The 18,313-nt window shown below is 43.5% G+C and overlaps 1 protein-coding gene across 2 annotated transcripts in view; it reads left to right on the top strand.

Annotated features, from left to right (window-relative positions):
* The first annotated feature begins 856 nt into the window (after window positions 1-856).
* Window positions 857-18,313, top strand: part of SMC6 (Structural maintenance of chromosomes 6) — a 114,719-nt gene continuing 97,262 nt past the window's right edge. For both annotated transcript variants that reach the window (XM_037415186.2, XM_075873845.1), the window contains exons 1-8: window positions 857-994; window positions 3,398-3,541; window positions 5,196-5,310; window positions 8,303-8,408; window positions 9,783-9,981; window positions 13,125-13,205; window positions 13,872-13,973; window positions 18,132-18,269. In XM_037415186.2, the coding sequence (XP_037271083.2) occupies window positions 3,416-3,541; window positions 5,196-5,310; window positions 8,303-8,408; window positions 9,783-9,981; window positions 13,125-13,205; window positions 13,872-13,973; window positions 18,132-18,269 (867 nt within the window). In that variant the 5' untranslated portion in view covers window positions 857-994; window positions 3,398-3,415. The remainder of the gene's footprint in view (window positions 995-3,397; window positions 3,542-5,195; window positions 5,311-8,302; window positions 8,409-9,782; window positions 9,982-13,124; window positions 13,206-13,871; window positions 13,974-18,131; window positions 18,270-18,313) is intronic.

The raw sequence follows: 18,313 nt of genomic DNA, 5'->3' as shown, positions 1-18,313 counted from the left end.
CTCACGCCTTTATCGAGTTCTACTTACTACGCTCGGAAAAATGAGAGGAAAACAGGTGAGAGAGAAAGGTTAGGCAGGACATGTGCAGTAACTCGAGGACGTTCCTGCGTGACAAAATTGTCAACACATAACTTTATCGTACGGAAGAACAATTATCAGACAACACGAAACTCGCGCACTTGATTAATAAGTATGTCACGCTTATAGAAAGCGCCATGACCAGCTACTTTTCACGTTGTCGTGACTGCTCCATTATTGAAGGGCCGCCATATTGGGGATTAAAGAGACGTGCAGCTGCGGCGGCCGTTACCTCGGGCGTGAAGGCAGGGAAATCTTTTGCGTTGTGTTTTGACTACACCCCCGTTGGATCAAGTAGGTGGGGTGGGGGCTAAAAGTTCTATGGCAAAAGTCAAACCTCCCCCCCCCCCCCCCCGCCCCCGGTCATCACAACGAACACGTTTTCAGCCCCGACACGGATGTATAAAGCTCTGATCGAAGATTTTCGCGCGACTCTTTGTGTAGAGTTTGAAAACTCTAGGCCTCGTAGAATGCCATTCTGCCATTTTATATGTGTTTCTTTAATCAGGCACCTGAATTGAGCAACATTCACCGGGCGGTGCAGCGTTGAAACTTTTTCAGGCGTTTCAAAATGGCCACATTTAAAAATCGCGCTCCAAAAAGTCACTCATAAAAACAACCACTTTGTTTACTTTCGTAATGAAAAAGAAAATAGTAATTAAAAACATTTTAAAAACTTACAAACATATTTACTAACCTAAATTAAACTTTTATTGCACAAAACATGAGGTAGCGTTTTCTCGTAACATTTTCAACACGTCCCGACAGGTTGTATCCGGTTCAATCCAGGCCAGACCGAGCGCAGGTTCCTGTTGCGAGCAATGCGCGCGAGAAAGACTGCTTGTAAACAGCGCTAAAACGTGAGGTTTGGTGAGCTCTCGGCTGGTTTCGGCAACTCCTTCTTCCCATCTGTTCGGTAAGTATGCGCATTTTACTACATTTTTTTTTGTCGCATCTACCAGACAGCACAGCCTTTGTTTCAAAGCTGCGCTTGGACAGGTGAACGTTGACCTAGTGGGACGGATTTACCTGCAGCAATGAATGGGTCTTTGTGAAAACGAGAGTTGGAGTTTTGCGATGCCATGGAATCGACAATACCTTTGTTCTTAAGCTGTCTCCAATGCCTGATTTTGAAGATAGCTTATTACTAAGCAATACTTTATTGCTTGAAGAGTGCAATAATTGATACAGGGGCTCGCACTCGCATGGTAGTGCGGAGGCTGTGATACAGCTGTCATTTGACACCCGGGCCGTTCTTCAGCTTTATTCATCGTCATTAACGTTCGTTCGCCGAGTTTCCTGCTGTTTGCATGCCGCAAAGTTTGAAGTTACCGCACGACTCGTGTAAGGAGCATGGCATGCGTCGAGCAACCGTACTGGGTCAGCTGATGTAAAAAGGCGGCAATGGTTGGTGATGGTGTTTGACATCGATACCGTGTTGCTTTAGCAGCGCGTGTGAGGAAAAATTGAAGGACACTCCATAGTGCTTGTTTAGACGGGGTTGGTCACACTAAAACGCGGTCCGCGCGCCTCGCTTGAGCGCAGCGATGCTACGCGAAAAGAAACGCGAGCGCGCCCCGGCTAGACCGCCTTGCAGTACCAGGGAACGCACGCATGTGAGCATGAGACATATAAAGGCTTTAGCCTAAATATACGTGGTATCATTCACGCATTTGTGCTTGATGCGCGTGTCGCGATTTTCCAGCTGTTCGCCTGCAGCTCGCAATGGCGCCAAACTTGAATGCGTCGTGCCCAGGTTCGTACGTGTCTGTGCAGCCGATCGTCGACGCATGAGTCAACGTTATTTCGTCGTCGCGGCTTATTGTTTTTTTCATTATTGCCAGATACAAAACACTCCACAGTACTCTCCACTTTCCATGTTAATTCTGGTTCGCTTGATGACATGTTGGACGTACTGTGCACTCCTTGGGAGCATTGTGGGTCCAACATGGCAGTATTAGCTATTGTATTTTTGTAAAGGCACTCTGTGCTTGGAAGTTCTGATTCGAACTCTCCTTGTGACTGGTTTCAGCAACCCAGACATGCTGAAAAGGTCTAAACTGCAGTACACACGTGGGCGTGTAAATCAAAACTTGGAACTTACCGTGAGGCTAATGTTGAATGAATCGGGATGTTCAAGTAGCCTTTAGAAACCAACATTTGCTTGGAGCCAAGCGGTTACTTATATAAACTTTTTCTGTGTTAACTAGTCTTCTTTAATGCTAGATGCCGAACTATCAATCAGCTTCTGACCAGTGTGTCCATGATTTTACTAAGTGCCCTGTGTTTTTAATCGCAAAAGATTTTGTAAGAGTGTGTAAGATGGGACAGCACAAGCAGTCGCCTTGAAACTAAAGGGACTCATGGACGCTGAGGTCCGTGAAGTCTGTGCGATCTAAAAACACGACGATGCTTATTTGACTTTACTGCTCTGTGCTTCGAACACCTAAAGTTGGTTAATTTTAGAGTAATTGCTCAACTAGTTCATGTGAAAACCGAGAAAACGGCTGGTTTTGTAAATGTGGCCTCCAAGTTTGGCTAAAGGTTATGCCAGTCTCACTGAGCAGCATCTGTGTCGCAGGCAATTGTTCACTTATGCCTGGGCGATGGCACGAAGTTTGCGGCGACATTTCTCCTGTGTATTGAGTGTTTTGATCATATGCTTCATGTCATGCATACGGTGTGTTGTCAACACTGGCCAAAGAGCTTCATCAAACTGCTAGTCATGTTGAAAAAAAAAGTGCAAAAGAAAAGTCATGGTGAAAAAAAGCGTTACAAGCAGGAACAGCCTGAAGCTGCGTGTAAAACAAGGGCTTTCCGGTATCTTACGAGGGTACCTTTAAAGTCCTTGAAATTTTAAAGGTTATTTGGGACCAGGATTCCAACATGTCGATACCGATGTCCAAGATGACTTGAATATGGATGCCGATTCTGAAATATAGTTTCTGTTTAGTGTTTGTCATATTACATCGTAACCACACAGGGTGCCTTATGAAAACAATGTTTTAGACCAATCGTGCCTTGCATAGCTCACAAACACATGCTTAAGAAAATTTAAAAAGCATGGGATAAAGGTAGACATGTGCGGTGTTTGAAACCCCTGGGTTAACAGGTGTGTGTGCTTCATGAGGCTAAAGTTCCTCGTACAACGAAAATGAGGTTTTTCATTCGGGGGGGGGGGGGGGGCAACTCTTGCGCTAGACACTTGCTGATCTCCTGGCCACGTAATATGCACCCGCCTTGCAGGACGTATCCACGCCAGCCTGCTCTAGTTGACATACAAAATTCCCTATTTCTTGATTAATTTTCATGTTCGCAGGTGCCAGACGTCTTGAAAATGTCAAAACGATCGAACAGGGCTGTTGATCACGACCCGGATGAAGAGACGGTCTCATCCAATACCAAGAGGCTCAGAAATGGTGTCGCGGATTCATTGCTGAGCCCGTCGCAGACTGTGGCACAGGTGAGATGTTCTAGCTTGTTCGTATTGCACGTATCACACATGATCTACGGTATGCGCGTGGGGCTGGTTCATTCGTCGTAACTGTGCTTAATATGAACACAGGCATAGTGCACTTGTAGTCTTCATTCTTGGATGGAGAAGCTTTCTTTGGGGTCAGGCAAGCTTCTCGAAACTGGCTGTTCAAGCATAACTCACTTTACGTACTCTTTGTACGTATTTGCAGAATGTGTCATTTATTTAGTCCACTGTGCATGTGAAGCATGACCGGTACAGTGCTTCACGTGCAGTGCTTATGGATTGTTTCAAGTGATAATTTAGTGCTAAGTAAAGTACAAAAGTACATACTTTTGCAGACTTTGTTTCCGCAGACTTTCACGGACTCTCGTTTACACACTCTAGTGCGTGTCGCACTGGTGCAATTTCGTCTTGTACATCAGAGCCAAAATTACATTACAAAATTAGATATAGTGCGGTTATCTTGCGCGATTGCGCATATCAGTTGTTAAACTAAAGGTTTTGATGTTGTGTTTCGATTCGCAAGCAGTTTACGTGTCATTCCTTTCTGGCACTGTCTGATATTGATGACCATACAATATCAATAAAATAATCACAGTTGTAATGACCCTCTGTGTATAATAAATTGAAACTAGGACTGTCTTTGGCTTTATTACAAGATGACCTATGTATGTTATAAGAGATATTGGTTACAGTGATACGACTTAATGAATACTTTTTTTATCAGTCTGACTATTTTGTCCTATGTGTTAATAAAAGGTATATGTCATGTAAATCATGGCATCATCAATGCTGATAATATTACTGTGTATAAGAACAATATGCTTCTAATAATTGAAGGCATCAAATATCTGAATCTATAGCAATGATCTCAAAGTGGTCATTAATGAGATAAAGGGCAAATAGGGCAAGAACATTTGGCTAACGAGTCACAGTTGTTGGTGGTCGTTAAATGAAGTACGAAGTGCCTTCACTAATGTTTTTCTCCGGCGTATGTTTGCACTGCGGAAGCCGCAACTGCATGCTTCGTGTTGTAATATGAGCAGTGTGTGCTTGTTGGAACTATTGCTGAAAATGACTGCCATCAATGGTTGCACGAGCTGCTTTGTATGAAAACTAGCTTTAGTGCCATAAATAAAAGGTTTGTTGACTTAATACGAGGTGGGAGTAATATCTGCACTTCTCTAAACGTGGCCTTGAACTCTAGTATGGCAGTAAAAGTGCTGACAACAGTTGTGCTGTGGCCGCATAGTGTAACAACCATTGTTTTTTTTTTTTTTAAAGAATAAGGTAGCTTCTTACCTTTGATGCCTTGCAAGATGCTACAATAGGCATCCTGGCCTTCAAGACCAACACCTGACCAACAAGACCAACCTTGCATATTGCTGATGCTCTGTTGGTTGTAGACTCGAGTGTATTTAATGTAAAGTAAAAAAAAATGTGCATGACAGTGACTATTTGAGAACATCGCTCCCATCATCATGTCGGTAACGGGGCTACCCCACCTGCTCCAGTCATAAATTTAAATTGTTTTGCTTTGTTACGATCACATCATCAGATTGTATAATATGACTAAATTGAAAGAGCACTCATATATATGCAAACTTGACTGAATGTGGCGCCTCTTGTTTTTTTCCAGCTGGATCGTACCGTCGGCATAATAGAGTCCGTGCACTTGAAGAACTTCATGTGCCATAGCAAGTTGGACTTCAAGTTCTCCGAGCAGACAAACTTCATCATCGGGAGGAATGGAAGTGAGTGGGCAGACGATGGTGGCCCGCTTTGCCGGCCATTGCCGCCTTTGGTAGAAATCAGTGCGTGTGCTAACAACCGTTATAAGAGCGTTAACGTCGTACAAGTACTATATTGTCGCAAGAGGAAACGATTTTGCGTCCATAAAGTAATTGGGTGGGTGAGATGGATCCAGCTATGATTGTGATATTGTAGGGAGGTGTTTTAATATTTGATGACACTACCTAACTCACTGTCAGAGCCACTTGTATGATGTGAAAAGGGAGGCATTAATGGGGGGCTAGTTAAGCACCTCATTCATATGCAGATGCCATCTTCTGGCTAATTCCAGTTTTTTCTTTACTGCCTCTTATTTGCATTGCAGAGTTGTTTCTAACAAGCAACACCTCCAGGAATTTTTCATTGGACATTTTGAGAACAGGCGGGTGAGGAGTTGTTAAGTTTAAGCGCTCCAAATTTGCAAACAACTTCTCGTTTTTTTATACACAGCCCCGTTTAATTTTTGGTATCTTTGACGCACACGTCCCCTCCAGGGAATAAGCATTGACTACGATATTCACACCTAGAAATTGAACGTGAGGATGCTTGTGTTCGAGCACTGCCTCTGGCATTGGCGATTTCAAGGCCCCAGGGCCATCTGTTCTAACTTTTAAGTAACCCGGTGGCGGGAGGCATAGCCCGTTGACAGAGAGCATACAAACGAATACGTCACTGTAATAAAGTCCTTTATGCAGGTTCCCAATCAGCCGGTGTTGTGCATGAAATTGGCATTGTTTTGCTTTCTCGAGTGCCCTTTCAGTGGGATGAGTCAGAGGATTGTGCGGTCTATCGAAAATGTATGTGGTAAACCATGGTGATGCATGGTGCAGGGGTTCAACAGTGCAGGGGTTCAACTCTCGCGTGGGGACGTCAAGACCTTGCCTGACCACCGCCTCACGGGCCTGCCGGGACAGCCCAGAGTTGGTCGCCGAGGCCGAGGCTGCACAGGGCAGCGGCCCACACTCCAGCCTGAAAATTTTTTCAGTTGCACTAGTTTCAGCGAGAAATGGAAGCCATGTTGGCCTTCTGTAGTTAGCGTAATCATTCAATCCAGGGATCTGGGCGTGCGGACCCTAACCCTAAACCACGGTGCAAGATATACAGTCAAACCTCATTAGAGCGTACCCGCTTCAAGCTTACTAATGGTTAAAACGTAGTTGCAACGAATTCCTGACTGAGTATCATAGAGATTAATGCATTTGCGAACCGTTTAAGCCTTAGTGTTCAGTTTATGCTTACCGGTTAGTGCGTACTAACTGCGTACCCCGATAACATTTTGCGCTACAAAATTTTACTGTGCCGCTGAACTTACAAACACCACAATGTGCCTGCCTAGAACGGTTTTCCGTCATGTTAAGTGTGGAGATCGGCTTATAAGTTATTCCAACTTATGCGCGATTGTAGCAATGACGTTGCAAGTAATCATCAGGGAAAAGACGAAGACAAGGTGGCGACTACTGACAAATGTGCCAGTGTGACTTATCTTCTTTGGCACGCGTGTGGCGTAGCATAACTTTAGTCCTATGGCATGCTTTTAGTAGGCGACTACTTGAACGCGCTGGGCCGCCGATCGCTGCTGTTTCGTTTTGCGGGATACTGTGTTCAAGCGCGCTGCTTTACAGAAACAAAAGCTCCTCGCTGTCGCGGAGTTTAGCATTGCGAGTCGCTGGCACTGCGAAATCTTGCTGTATCCACATTTCAATCCTCGGAGTCAATCAAAGGAGTTCACAGGTGTGGCAAATGCTAATGTGAACTGTATCATTGTTTGCTGAATGAGGTGGTTCAAAGTAGAACTTTTATTGAAGTAGCAGTGCTTATATTCACTTTGCACGATTTAGGGTTTGTTTAATGGTCTGTACATATTTTAAAAGTTTTTAAATGACAGCCTTCTTTTTCATACTGGTTTAAATTTAGTCTTTCGAGATAAAACAAGAACTCTGCAGGTTACAGAACTTTTAGCTCTGTAACCTGCTCCAAATTTGGATTTTAGTGCTCCAAAAGTAACATTTTGCTGTTCCGAAAATTGCTCCAAAATCTATTTCGGCTGTTGCACCCCTGGTGGTGGAGTGGCGGGTGGCATTTCCACAGCTGCCCACCATGGGGAAAACCCTGCTTTATGCCGGTAATGAGCCTGCTTCAATAATCTATCTTTTTTTATTAATGCTCTGAATGTCTCTTGCCCATATCAACCACAAGCCAGTAATACCTCCATCTGCTTCGAATTCCAGAGCCTCTAAAGTCTCTGAGGGTAAACACCATTCGAGCAGATCTTGTGACAATATTGTGGCACTTTGTTACAATGTGTCGAGTAGTTTCTGGACTTCTGTTGCAGCAGGTGCATGTGATTTTTCTATTTGCAAACATTTTTCTACTATTCTTTTTGCCACCACCAGTCAGCTTAGACTTCAAATAGTGAAAGGCTGCTCACTCTGTACTTGCAGGGGTGCAGAGCTGCTCTACAATGCTATCTGCTATCGGGGAGTGCAACCACAGTAAAACTCGGTTAACAGTAATTTCTTAAGCTGAATGGCTGCTTGAATGAAACAACTGCCACTAGTGTGATTGGTTTCTTACTTGAACTCTGCACTCCGTTCATTTCTCCTATACAAATGAAATGTACTTTGTTCGACCTTTCAGGTTGTGTTAAACTAGAAAGCCTTTGAAAACCTACCTATGTCCCGCTACTTCATTTTGACAGTAAGCCTGTATTTTGGGCTAGAATTTTGCCAGTTCTTGATATTGGCTCGCAATATGCTGGTGTTTCATAATAGGACAGTGATGACTACTGCGACAGGGATGTAGACAACTGTGTCCTTTTGTGTGACTTACTTGCACTGTTATTTTGTCTCTTGCGCACTTTAACAATCCTGTATGTCTTTCCAACTTGCCCGACCATCGACTGTAGCCGTAATTGCATGTCCTTTTTTCATCTCATTTTTTAAAATTTTTTCTCAGGTGGGAAGAGTGCTATCCTCACATCTCTGATTGTTGGCCTTGGTGGAAAGGCCAATACTGCTTCGCGTGGAACCAGTGTCAAGAGCCTGGTGGAAACCGGCAAACGGTGCGTCCTTTTTTTTCTTTTCTTTTTTTTTAGAATGGCATAGCTGTGGGTGGGAGCTTCACTTGCGGGAAAACAGCTGGCCCGATTTCTCCAACGCTGTTGTCAAAAGTTTGCATTATTGGGAGAGATTATTTAAGTAATGATATCATATTGGCTGCTTATTTCAGAATTGTACGACAAGGTTTGTCGCACCCGAGGCGCTAGCAGCTTAGCTACAGCAGTGGCAGTCCTTTCATACCACTGTAGGGCAGGGAAACGTGACGGTAGCTGACGAGGCCATGCTGTCGTTGCTACTGTAATGAGAAGACGAGGGCGTGCAGCTGAGAAACAAAGCGAGGCGCCGAAGCAAAGCAGCGGTTGTGGCTTCCAACCAGCCAAAAGCACCCAAGCGTTTCAGCTGCCACAAGCCACGAGCTCTCATCTTTCTCTCTGGCCGGCTGGCCACCACTGGCGCTGCACTACACCCTTATATTTGGATTCAATGGTGCATACACTAGCGAGAGCCCTTCTAACTATTAATTCCTTATAGCTATTGTTGAGTCACTAAACTGTCGCACTGATGCCAAATAGGGCGCTATATTTTCTTATACTTGTATAAAATGGAACCTCGATTATGCCCTCCTCCCTCATCATTTCGCAACGACAGACGTTTTGGGACAAATCTGTTCTGTTTTTTGCCAGCTGTCATGGTGTAGCGCATGATGTTCTTGCAAGCTGGCAGCTCACCTGTAAATCTTTTCTGCCTGAAGTCATTTCTACAATAAATGTACACTTGCCAAGGTGTACGTTTAACACAAGCATCGACGTTTTGTGCACCGTACAGGTCCCTTGATCACATTGAAGATGTGAGCATGGGCATGCGGCTAGGTATTTATGGGTCAGGTGGCGCAGAGTGTGGGTGTATATCTCGCGTAGATTGCCCTTTATTGTGCTTATCATGTGGCTAGTCGGCTGAATGTGAATGATTCTAAAAGGAGACGTGCAAATAAATGTCTTTTTGTTGCAATGATAGCTGCTGCGACCAAGTCAGTACTGTGGCCAGTTTGTCGTGTTCCGCCAAACTGTTCACAGTTGTGTGGCCCTTGGCGACGTCGATTTTGTGTTGCTTCAAACGCGGTTTGAGATTCGCACTCTCGCCAATATACTAAACGTCACAATCCCCGCATGGTATCTTATAGATAACTCCCTGAAAGCCATACGCTCTAGAGGAAACTTTGTCAAACGCTTCATTATACCTGAAGTCATCAAGTCCCCTGAAACGACACCTTCACTACGTAGGAGGGGAATTCAAGGGCTCGGTTTTTTCGTTTGTTTGTTTCGGTGTTTGAAAACCCTTAAGTTGAAGCAAAGTTTTTTTTTTTTTTCATTTTACAGCGCGGCAGAGGTGACTATCAGACTTCAGAACAAAGGTACTGAGGCCTTCAAGCACGACGAATATGGAGACTCCATATTGATTACCAGGAGATTAACAGTTGACGGCTCGTCCCAGTACAAGATCAAGTCCTGCAACGGTGCTGTGATTTCGACCAAGAAAGAGGAACTGACTCGCATTATGGACCACTTCAACATTCAGGTAATAACATTGGTCAAAGTACCCGTGGAGTTTTCTAAAGTTTGTTAGAGGGGATTCTGGCATTCCAGTCGCTCAGCCACCGTGCGAATGATGGGTAGTACACAATTTGCCTAGTCTTCATGCTTGTGGCTTTGAACGTACTTGTGGCTTCATTCATTCTTGTGTTTCGGTGTTGTTTCGAATAACAGAACAATTGTTGTGAACTTTGACCCGATTCGAATTGGTGACGCTAAAATGCTATGGTGGCGACGTGCAATTGCTTTACATTTACTGATTGTCGTCTCGTGACAAAGTGGCTCCAGGCCATGTGAAGCCAAACGGAGCCGAAAGAATGAAGATTATACAAATTTGTGTACTACCCATCGTTACCATGCTGGGTGAAATTCCATGCATTGCAGCTACTATAGATACTAGTGCCACATGTCCCTCTAGTGTACTTATGGGAAAATCAATGGAAGTGCCTTCTTTTTAGATATTTTTAATTCATGTCTGGCAACTTGTTATAGTCACTAAAGCAGAAGGCATTCTGCTTTAGTGACTCCATTTCATTGTGCCAAATTTAGCATGAGGCAGAAACTTGGAAAATAACACAGAAACTCGGGAATAGGCTGAGATGCAGCGTGCAGTGCAGTGAAAAAGGATAGGCATAACTCACAGTGATAGGAGGACTGTAACCAGCAGCGGTAGCTGCTATTATAATCGGTATTGAGAGAGATAAAAGGGGATCTTGGCCGGTCAGGCCCTAAAGACTGATAACTAATGCTCGTTGAGAGTGGGGGAATGTATACCAAGAGATAAGTGTGGCCGAGTATGACGAAGGGTGAGCTAGAGCGATGAAATTGTGAAATTAGCTGGGATGAGACTGAGTTGGGTGACAAAGCACAGAGTAAGTCGTTGATCATTGGTAGAGGCCCTTGTTGTGGTTGGGTGAGGACATTGTGTGCATTGTACACCGAATAAATATTGCCACATGGCTGCAAAACTTACAACCAGAGCAGTCAAAAATGTTGGGGATTGAACTCTGTATTGGACAGACTTTTGTGCTGCAAGGCTGAACACTTGCAATACAACGTAGCTTCAGCGAGGCTGTTGAAATCATCACACATTTTCTTACATAAGTGGGAGGGCAGTATTCTCTCTTTTGCTGCTGTTTGTGCAGTGACGATGCAATCCCCATTGGTAGCAGAACCTGCGTGCTTTTTTAGTCATGAGTAAAGCCAGTGATGCAAATGTTGAAGCATCGATTTTTTCGTAGTCCTGTTTTACGAAATGGTGGACGCCAATTTTCCATTTCATATGCACCTTTCTCCACTCTGCTGAGTTCTGCAGCCCTAGTTCGCCACACTATACCATGCACTGTATTTTCTCGCATAATTTGCACCATCGTGTCATTTGTGCACACCTAACATTTCGCCAGCTTTACTAAAGGAAAAAAATGTTTATTCGCATGGTATTTTCCTCTCTCAGTCCTGCGCGAGCCAGCTTGCCAATGTGCACGAAAAATCTTTGGACTGCCTCAGACCTTCGGATAGGCATGCCCCTCGTTGAGCAGGCGAGCACAGTCGTACGTAAAATGTGCAGAGAGTGTGAAGTCTATTCTTTTGAGGGCTTACCCCGAACTTGGGTCCCTGGAATACAGTACCCGAACACCCAAACTTGTTGATGGGTCGTTGAAACTGCTCGAGTGTTGGCTGACATTTAATTCTCCGTCTCTTTCTCTGTGAACATGTGCGCTTGCGACACGGCACAGACTATTTTCAGCATTGGAGGCGGGCAAAGGCCTAGCACGCTGTTTTGCTTGTTCTCTGCATCTGTGCCGGTCCACTATGCAACGCACACTTGTTTGATTTCGGAAGTTTAGGTTTCGCCATCCGTCTGTCATGTTTTCACTGTTCCCTTACGATGTGTTTGTATAATTATACATGCAGCTAAATTTATGCTTGCAGAAAACCGGAACTGTATCATTGCTGAGCACTTGCTAAATTTATGCTTGCAGAAAACGGGAACTGTATCATCGCTGAGCACTTCGGTGTGTTCTTCAACATGTGACTTTCGATACCGGAGAAAGCAGAAAAATGCCCACTGCCTAGTACAAGTTTCGTGCCGTTAAAGACCTTTTATTACGCTTAAAAGCTTAGGTGCTCCAGTATCACCGGGTTCTCCTAGCATCGTTGAGAAGAGCTTGAAGAAAATGGGGCATTCAAACTTGATTGATGAAATGGAGGGTGATGCTTTTGGAGACCGTTAACAGCGGGCACAACGACAATACCCAATCGAACCTCTCGGCCACTAGTTCTGCCTAGACCCCACATGATCGAATCTGGCTCGTTAAAGTGTGTGCTAATTATGCCAATTAAAGAACTACTGCTGGGGGTGAAAGTTTGCGGGATCTGCAGGAAGTTCTTTTCAAGTTTGCGGGATCTGCAGCGCGTTGCAGAGTGACAAAATCCTATAGAGTCACTGGACGAAAAACTGAATAGCTGCGTCACCTACGGTCATGTGCCTTTGTGTTGCGGGTATCGGCTGCGGCCTCTGCGATCATATCTGGCAGTGGTGCATTGTCTAAACGCACGGTTCGATAGCGCCGGGACAAATAGCCTCAACACCTGCCGCGTCACAGCAGATTACTGCAACGCAATCTTTCGTTGCATCCTGCAATCTTTAGTTCCCGACGGTTCACTTCGTTAGTGCTCCAATTTGTTTTCTTTTTTGAGTGTATATACCACGCGCGTTACGACTATATGCATTATTGCAGATGCGTTTGTGAATCCCCCCCCCCCCCCCCTCGTAGTTTGTGCACATTTTTTTCGGAGCTCCGAAATAGTGGGAAAAAAAAACTTAGTATTATGTGAGTAAATATGGTATAACCAATTTAGATTAAGTATAATGCCATTGCTGTTGTCTTTCAAGAGAAGTGGTTTGCGTAGTGATGCTCGGTTTGGCCTTTTCCTACTAATATTGTTGATTTCAAGCTAACATTCTGCATAAACTATGGGTGTCATTTTCAAAGCACATAACTAAATTATTTTGTTAGGGCACAGCATGCTAGTACATTGGAAAAATGTAAAGGGTTATGTTGTCGTTCATCTAGTTCACAGGACGCTCGTGCCTGACGTTAACAACTTGTTCATTCTCACCAACAGATTGACAATCCTGTGATGATCTTGAACCAGGAAACAAGCCGGAATTTCCTACAGAGCAAGAGTGCACGAGACAAGTTCAATGTGAGAAATCTTCGTCTTATCTCGCATATTTACGATTCCTGATCACGGCAGCTACATTTTAGAGAGCATGAAATGTTAAGACGCCTATGCAATTTCTCTTGACTGCACGTTTCGCTTGACTTCGCAGCAGTGTGAACTTCTCTTGTAAAAGTGTGTCCGCGATATAGAACTTCTTCACTGCCATAAAACCACCTTTATGGGAGCTTACATGCAGACTAACGTTCATTTCAAATACTTTGAATTTTCCTATAGTTTAAATTTGAATCGAAGCGAATTGAAATACGTTGATGTTCGTTAAAATATTTCAAGTGCTCGATTAATTGCACAAGTCTACTAATAATGTGTATATCGTTATGAAACCTCAATTGAAAACAACTTCTACTCTGAAAAATTCTGTACGTCTAGTTTTTTGTTGGTGCAAGCCCGGTAATAAGCTGCATTTTCGTTTAACGAATCAGCTGCATAAATTAAGGCATACTTAAGTTTTTTTTTACCTCTCCTATTATATTCAAGGGCATTCTAAAATTGTAGAGTGCCGTACGCAGTATTGCCCAGAGGTCGTGCAAGTCACTACGCTGAATTTTATTCTGCCACCCTATTCGTTGCTTTCCATTCTCTGGCCATCTGTGCATTTGCTCACTTGTTGGTGCGATGTGTGTGTTTCAGTTCTTCATGAAGGCCACACAGCTTGAAAAGCTCCAAGCCACGTACAGCAAGATTGATGAAGAAAGGGCGGCGACGGACCGAGAGCTCACTCTGAAAGAAAAGGTGCGAATCGGGCTGACGAAAACAGTGTGTCGAAAAAGCTGACGAAAACAGTGTGTCGTTTTATGATTACCAGGCCCTCAGGAACACGTTACCAGTGATGTAAGTGCTGCTCGAATTGCTCCAAAGTGCAGTATTTGCTAGTAACTGCTCCAAACCTGCTTCAGAAGGGTGTTGGCAAGCTAAAAAAAAGAAATGACATTGAACCATGGGACCATCCCGTGATCATAAGCGAAACCAAAAGCAAGCTGTATACACTATCATCCTGGTATGCTACTCAGTGGCGTAAATCTAGAAAAATCTCAAGAGGTGACACATATCGGGCCATGGTGTCCCATTCATATTTTTAATATGGGCTGTATATTTATTTATATAGACGGTTTCGGTGTTTGTAAACAAACTGGCTCACGCCGATCGGGCTACCCCAGCAGACTTCCGGTGTGGCACTTCCGGCAATGCTTTTTCAATGGTTCCGGCAGTCTTTTCGTGGTGTGTTTCAGTTTGCTGCTTTGTTATTTCTGGTTCATTCTTTAGGATGTGTTTGCAGCAACGTCTAGCGGCTACATGAAGGGGCTCACTGCTCGTATGGCTGATGGGCGCCGCGAAAAATATCCGTCGTGGCGTTCTGATGAGCGCTCCCCCCTTCTTCGTGTTGCCTCTGATAGTGGTCGCGCCTATACAAACAGAAAAAGCATAAACTGGAGGAGAAGTTTGTCGGCGAACTTATTGGGCCAGTTCGTTCTGCATGGCAACAATGTGGATGCGTTTTGAAGACGTGGACCGGGAATTCACAGCGCACGCCTGTCCTTTCCCTGTTTGCGTCTTCAAAGCGCACGCACATCGTCAACATGCAGAAGAGTCACTCGATTCGTTGTGAAGTTATTCAATTCAGCTTCTCAACTAGAACTGGATAACTTCCTCTTGTTGAACCCGAACATATATTTGAGTTTTTGTCTAAGCATACAACCTCAGGATAAAACTCTTATTTCTGCACCTGTGTCACACCGGGCACCTTTTAAAAAGATAAGCGACGATTGGAATCACTCGCAATATAAAATGTACTGACGTAATGACGTCAACTGTGGCTGCAGGGTCGCGCGAACTATTACGGTTCACTCACGAGTAAGCTATTCATGAATCAAACTTTCAAGTTAAACCTACCTAAATTTACAGTTCGTGTTCACACTCAAAATAAACATTAGCGAGAATGCGGCGATGTCCATTTGCGGCAGAAAGACAGGCGATGAGTCATTTGCTCGCACAAGTGAGAACCTAATTGCCGGCGTCGCTTAAAAAAAAAAACAAATGCAACGACAACGAAATGTGCACACCACGACGTGCACTGTGCGACGATTCATGTTAAGCGCGGGTACTTTGCGTCCCGTGTTGTTTCGAAATGTGCACATAATAGATATCGCTCAAACTATAAAACAAACATCTTTTCGGTGGATTTTGGTGTTAGCTTACACGTTTTGCTGCCCATTTCATGCATCAGTACATGACTTAAGTGCCACAGGTAGAACACAACAGTGACTGCATGATGTGTTCCCGAAAAACGGGCGCCTCCGACTAGTCTAACGTCTGAGTATAGCCTCTGTGCCATCAGTCTACGCTGAGCTTTACATTGCCTTTGATGAAGTGCTGAACAAACCTACGCACTCTTAGTGGGAATCCAGTTTTCTCGCGTGATCGCTACAATGCAGGCGCTCTTTCTATCATCATCGGTCGGAAAACAGAACGTTTTGACTAGCATATAAAAATAATTTAGGCATGTAGACTGCATTCTGGCTTGACACAGCTGTGCTCGAGTTGCCAACGCTTCATCGGAATAATTTTGTTCGCATAAAACATCTGAACAGAAGCAGCCGGGGCCAGCAACAAATGCTAAAACCATGCAAAAACAAGCGAAACCGGAAGTTTCTAGGGGTGGTTTTTCGGTGAATGCACAATATTGCTAGAGACCGGCAGGCTATGGCGAATCTGTCTATAGGTAATAAATCATGCATCAAATAAAATTGAAAAAAAAAACAAAACGAGCTTTGGGTCCGAGCTCGAGCAATCGCATTGTTCTATTCAGTTTTTTTTTTCACCTTATTTTGAATTTTATACTTCACCCAGCTGAGGGGCATTTAACAAAAGTACGCAATGCCTTTAAAAAGTTGTAGTGCAATACTTAACTGTTAACTTAGTTATATCACTAAAGTTAAACCTATATCACTAAAGCTAAAGTTAAATCTCAAGTGGGACACTTGCAAGAGGTGTCCACCCCAGCCTGAACACCAGCAAAGTACGGAATCTTTTGACCCCCGCGCCCATGATTTACGCCAACTATACTGCTTCTTTACTAGCTGCATACTAGCACACGTCGTGTTTGATAATAAATATAAATATTTATTAGTTGCTTAAGTGATGTTTTAGACTTTAGGAGTCGTTGAGAACAAGCTACTATAGCATATTTTTCTGCTCCGAAAACACATAAGGCTGCTCCAAAGCACCATTTTTTCTGCTCCAGAATCTCCTTCAAAAAGCAAAATGTTGCTTCCCTCACTGCATTGAAGCAAAAAAAAAAACATGAGGCCAAAATATTTGTGTCTGTACCTTTTTAAGTTCTTGGCATTTATATGTTGCACAAAGAGATTCATTGGCTTATCAGGACTCCTAGGACTTTGTAGATTACATTCAAAAGCTGTGGAACATGCTTGGGGTTTGACCTATGGGCCTCCAGTTCTCAGTTAACAAGAAGCTTGAGTATGCAGGCTAGCGGAACAGTATTCATTTTGACAATACTTTAGGAGTAACCTTGAGTTCATTGTCGTTTAGAAGTCTATGCAAAAGGTACCTGCAAATAAGTTTAGGTTGACGCTAGAATCAGTTGAAGATAGTTCAAATACTTTCTAAAAGCCATTTTCAGTAAAAAAAGTTATGCTAACATGTTTACTGTTTAGTATGCACTATTGATGAGCTATGATTTCCGAAGAAGCAGCACACGAAACATGCACACATGAAAAGACACACACTCAAGTGCTGTATTTGCTAGGCACAAACACAGCACTTGTGTTTGCACCTTTTCATGTGTGCATGTATCGATGCAAATGCAGCGCTTCTGTTTGCATTTTTTCATGTGTGCATGTGCTGCATTCTTTTGTGCCTTGCTTCTTTGAAAATGTGTACTGTCTCAGAATAAATAGCATGCTTCACTAGTTTAGAACACCGGTTACCAGAATTAACTCATAGTTGCTGCTAAAAAACAGAATACTTTGGGGTAAGGATGCATCTTCACAGAAATTTTATATTCCCACGTTGATGGAAAGCACCTTCCTTGCATATTCAATTTTATATTTCTCGCTTGCAACTCTGCAACTAATGAAAGCTAATGCTGTTAGTCAATCAACTTGTACAAGAAATCTCTGCAAATTCAATTTGGTTTCTAGCTCCCAACTAAGGAGCTTGTTATTAGTCCTGATGAGCACGTCTCATTACTAACAACCATAGAAAAATGTGATATGCCATACTTCACACATTAACAAAGCACTGTGCCAGAACTACACTCAAACCTCATCATAACAAATTGCATCTTTTGCGAAAATAAGTTTGTTATATCCAAAAATTTGTTATAGCGGTATGTTCCCAAAATCATGTCTATTGCGAGACTATTTTTCATTTACTTCGTCATATCCGGTTTCATTATATCGAAATTTGAGTGTATACAGTAGGCTCTCAGTAAACGGAAATTTGTTAAACGGATTTACTGCTTAAACCGAACTATTGCCTCTGCCATGCTTGGTTTTGGGCTTGTATTCCGCATTCATTTTCACCTCTCAGTAAACAGAACTCCTGTTAAATGGAACATATATTCCTGGTCCCTTCAGGTTTTGTTTACTGAGAGTCTCCTGTATATCTTTAAGAACTTTTTCCTTATTGGAGTGAGGTACACATTCACGGAACAGGCTCACGGTCAGAAATTCGTTGTATATATTATTCATTCCTTGTTTTACCTGCCCAGCAGCAATGCTGTAGAAATTTTTTTTTTTGAAGCCTGCGCTGTTTATTCTCATTTTGGGCCTGTAATTTGGATAAAAACAAATAAAATTTGTGGTTTTCTTGGCTTGATTGCGTGCTTGTTTTTTTTTTTTTTCAATTTTTACTTTTCCTGTGATGCAGCTGCTACCAGAGCTGGAACGGGACGTGAAGCGGCTTGAAAAGCTTTGGCGAGCGTTTGAGAACTTGGAGGACCAAAGGGTGAAGCTGCAGCGGCTGAAAGCCGAGGTGCTTTGGGCTAGGGTCAAGGAAAAAGAAGACGTAAGCTGGTTTGCACTCTTCTCTGCTTATCAAGAGAGATGTCT

The sequence above is a fragment of the Rhipicephalus microplus genome, chromosome 9 (genome assembly GCF_043290135.1).
Source record: "Rhipicephalus microplus isolate Deutch F79 chromosome 9, USDA_Rmic, whole genome shotgun sequence".
Taxonomy (NCBI): Eukaryota; Metazoa; Arthropoda; class Arachnida; order Ixodida; family Ixodidae; genus Rhipicephalus; species Rhipicephalus microplus.
This window is presented reverse-complemented; position numbering and strand designations above follow the sequence as displayed.